The sequence below is a fragment of the Notamacropus eugenii genome, chromosome 5 (assembly GCF_028372415.1).
Source record: "Notamacropus eugenii isolate mMacEug1 chromosome 5, mMacEug1.pri_v2, whole genome shotgun sequence".
NCBI lineage: Eukaryota > Metazoa > Chordata > Mammalia > Diprotodontia > Macropodidae > Notamacropus > Notamacropus eugenii.
This window is the reverse complement of record NC_092876.1, coordinates 436514550-436518561: the sequence shown is the minus strand read 5'-3', so window position 1 is coordinate 436518561 and position 4012 is coordinate 436514550. Positions and strand designations below refer to the sequence as shown.

Here is a 4012-nt window from a genome sequence, read left to right as displayed (position 1 = left end):
AATTCCACAGTTCCACCCTCCTGATTCCTCCCCCACCCCAACCCCCAATCCTAAAGACACATTTTACCTAAACTAATCTGGTTCTCAAGCTCTGGCCGGAAAAAGAAATGAACTTTGACCACAGGGCGCTCCAGAACCCAGGGAGAGTTCAAGTCTCTGGTCTAAGTTATAAAAAGACCGCACAAGCCGGCTGTCAAACCGTGGAGCAGCAGCTGTTGCTGGGCATGGTTTGGAAAAACTTTATCACTGAGAAGCATTTGGAAAGATGAAATGACCCAGCTAGTGGGGGGGGGGGGGGGGGGCGGGGAATGACAGAAGAATCACGACCCACGGAGGTTGCAGGAGCATGTGGAGATGGAGTGGCTTCCCACGTGGACTGGGCATGCCCAGGGTCGTTCTGCTCCTTACATAAGAGACCCGAGATGGAAGCCACAGAGGAGCTCCAAGTCTCAGTTCCTACCAGCAGCTAATAATAAGTTGGAGGGTGGGGGTGGGGGTGGACCGAGAGGGCGTCTCAGGACGGCTGCAGTCCAGAACCCTCGTCAGTTCTTGGACGAGTCTGCTCCTTTCCGACCAGCACAGACGAGAGCCCGTGGGGAAGAGAGTTCATGCCCACGTCCGAAGGGCAGGACAGTAAAGGAGTGCCGCCCCGGCCCCCGGCTTTGCATTTCACTCCCATGGCTGTACCAACTTCCTACTCCCTATTATATTGGCAGACATCTTAATATCCTCTTTCTCCCCATCTGGGCCACCTAGGACTCCGATCACAGCCCCCCCCATACTTTTCTCCCGCCTCCCCCCTTTCCTCTCTCTCTTTGCCCCAGCCAGCCAACTCTCCTTCCCGCCCCAAACCGGGCGGGGACCCGCAGGGCCGGCTTTCCGCTCTTTCCCCTCCCCCCGGTGCCCGGAGTCAGGCGAGAGGCGGAGCCCGGGTTCCCAGCTCAGCTCCACTCGGCCCTGCCCTGCCGGACCCCGCCCTCCCCCGGGTGTAGAAAGAGCCCGGAGAGTGTTACTCGCGGTCACTGGGACTTGGGTCTTTTATCTCTCCGCTTTGCCAAAGAAGGAGGGAGGGAGAGAGGCGTGAGGGGTGGCCCCGGTGCGGTAACACCTTTCCCGGGCTATAAAAGCTGCACCTGGCATGGGGAGGGGGTCAAAGCCACTACCACCAGCAGCTGCTCTCCGGCCACTGACCGCACGAGTCAGCAGACAAGAGCTGGGGCACTGAGTCGCCCCGGATTCCGCGGCCAGGAGCAAAGACCACCGGTAGGTGCGAGCCGTCCCACCCTCTCCCTCATTCCGATGCGTGCACGTGGGTGTCTTTATTCCCCGGCGCAGGACTTGAGTTTTTTCCTCCTTGAGGGAATGGAGGGGAGGCTCGCTCCTCTTTGCATCTCCTGGGACGAAGGGAAGGCGGTGGGAGAGCCGGGGCCCTGCACCCCAGGGAACCCAGTGATTTCCGTCAGTTAGCAACAGATGCAGTGGGGGAGCTAATTGGGCTGGGAGGAGGAGGAGGGGGAGGGGAGGGGAGGCGCATGTTGGGGAGGAGGCTACCAAGGGCACCCTCGCCCGGATGAGTAATCGCCATCTCCTTTGCCCTCCTAATCTAGCCGGTACAGCCAGCCGACTACCTGCCGCTGCCCTAGCTGCCTTGGCTGCCGCCCGCCTCCGCGGCTGCAGCGAGCTCCCAGCTGCTTGTGGCCCAAGAGGAACCACCCACCCTGCGGAGGCTCCCGCATACCAGGGACGGCAGAGTCGCGGGACGAGGCCTGTAGCGGAGCTGCCGCCCAACATTTTCTGATCGGCCCAAGCCAGTAAGCCAGGCCGGTCCGGTGTGTGCGCGCCCAGGCGCCTTCGGGAGCATCCTCGCACCGCGTAGGCCAGGCACCCGAGCCGACCGGAGCCTTGCCCTCCCTCTGGCCGGCGCAGCCTGCCCGTTTTCCCCTCCTTCGCCTTTCCCGCCTGACCACCATGATGCAGATCTGCGACACCTACAACCAGAAGCACTCCCTCTTCAACGCCATGAACCGCTTCATCGGGGCGGTGAATAACATGGACCAGACCGTGATGGTGCCCAGCCTCCTGCGGGACGTGCCCTTGCTGGAGCAGGAGCTGGATGCGGGGGTCGGCGGCGGCTGCCTGGAGGAGAGAGATCCCCAGCTGGGAGACGGGGGCCCCCCCAGCCCCGGCAGTGCGGCGGGAAGCTTCTTCTCGCCCAGCCGGGACATGTACAGCCACTACATGCTGCTCAAGTCCATCCGGAACGACATCGAGTGGGGCGTCCTGCAGCAGACCCCGCAGCAGGGCGACGAGACCCCCACCGGCACTTGGAAGCCCAAGGACCTTCTTATGGACCTGAGCCTCCTGGAGGATGGAGAAGGGGGGGAGGAGGACCTGGAGAAGCAGTTTCACTACCACCTCCGAGGACTGCACATGGTGCTCTCCAAACTCACCCGGAAAGCCAACATCCTCACTAACAGATACAAGCAGGAGATCGGCTTCGGCAACTGGGGCCACTGATAGGGGGGGAGCGGCCGGGGAGGGGGCAGGCGGCTCCTCTTCCGCGCTCCTTTCTCCTCTCCTCCCCTCCTGTCCTCTCTCTTTTCTCTCTTAAATATGATTTCTTCCTGCACGGTGGGGCGTGTGTCAATGAAGGGAAAGGGGGGAACAAGCCAGCGACCTGGGGTGGGAGGGATGGAGGGGGTGCTGTGTTCTGCGGTTTGCAGGCTGCTCTGGAGGGCTGGGGTGAGGGTCCTGGGGAAGTTCTTTGCGGGGGGGGGGGGGGGCGGGAGGTGCACAATAGGCCGAGGAGAGAGATGACAGCGGCAGAAGGCGATGCTTCGTGGAAGGGATTTGGCCGGAGTGACCTACTAGTCATTTATTCCAACGCTTCCACCTCCTTCCCCTTCCTGGGGAGCAAAGAAGGAGTGTCCGAAGGAAGCCGGGGGACCCGCCTGCAGCAGTTATCTGACAATTTCGGGGCTGCACCGAAGGAAACTCAAGCACTCCAAGGCGTGGCGGCGCTGGCCGCTGCCGGTTGTGGCGGCAGCAGGGCTGCTGGAAGATTGCATCAGTTTTTCCTGTTTTGCACTACTTTTTTTCTTTTTTTGTAACAATAGCCCTGTCTTTAAGTATTCTGAGTCTCTTTTTCTGGTGCTCTGAAACTGCAGCTAATTCCCTTGTGACAAAACGCACAAAACAGAGCACGGCTCTATCATTAACCGGTACTTACTTTTTCTAATTAATTTTCTTACGTTTAGGGTGTGCAATGGTCCCTCGATCCCCTTCCCACATTTGTCCCCAGTGCCCTCACTCGAGGACTGCTGTCCCATTTCTAAAGCTGGTAACTTTGCTAGCTTGTAAGAGGCGAGGCTGCAACTAAGCCAATGAGAATAATAAAAAATTGTTGTGATAAAATGGACTTGTTTTCCAAAATGGAACCAACTGATAATTCTATGTCTTGTTTAAGTAGAAAGATGAAGGGTTCCAGTGTTACATATGTATACGTTTATTTAAAAACTTTTTTATCCAGATGTAGAATATATTCTAAAAGAAAAAGCAAATGTATTAATCTTGACAAAACTTTTTGTTGACATAAAACCCTTGAATCCCACGAATGACTAGTTTTCAATAATAAACTAAATAATTTTAATTGATATTTTTAAAGCAACAATAAATTTTATTTTTTCTCTGGTATCAAAAAGTGCTGGCTATTTATCTCTTAAAAGTACCCAGTTTTATTTAGTAAGCAGAAATCTATGTTCAGGCTTTTGTTTGCCAGATACTTGGAATTACCCTGTGTGCAAAGTATTAGAACCAAAAAGAAATATGGGGAGAGGAATTTAGTAAAATCCATGCACTGATCACTCCGGGTCACTGACTCATGTTTTGAAAGCTTTTAACTGACATTAGTTTCTTTGTCTCTTTCTAAAATTGGGAAGGGATATTTTGTATCAGGCTAAAGAATTCTGAACAATAGTTCTGAAGAATGTGACATGTCAGCTACATGCTATGA

The 4012-nt window shown here is 55.5% G+C and overlaps 1 protein-coding gene across 1 annotated transcript; it reads left to right on the top strand.

The window, feature by feature from the left end:
• Positions 1-923: 923 nt before the first annotated feature.
• Positions 924-3700, top strand: MID1IP1 (MID1 interacting protein 1). Its single transcript, XM_072615168.1, has 2 exons — positions 924-1263; positions 1608-3700. Exon 2 carries the CDS (start codon positions 1969-1971, stop codon positions 2515-2517), a length of 549 nt encoding a protein of 182 aa, XP_072471269.1. The 5' UTR covers positions 924-1263; positions 1608-1968; the 3' UTR covers positions 2518-3700.
• Positions 3701-4012: the final 312 nt, after the last annotated feature.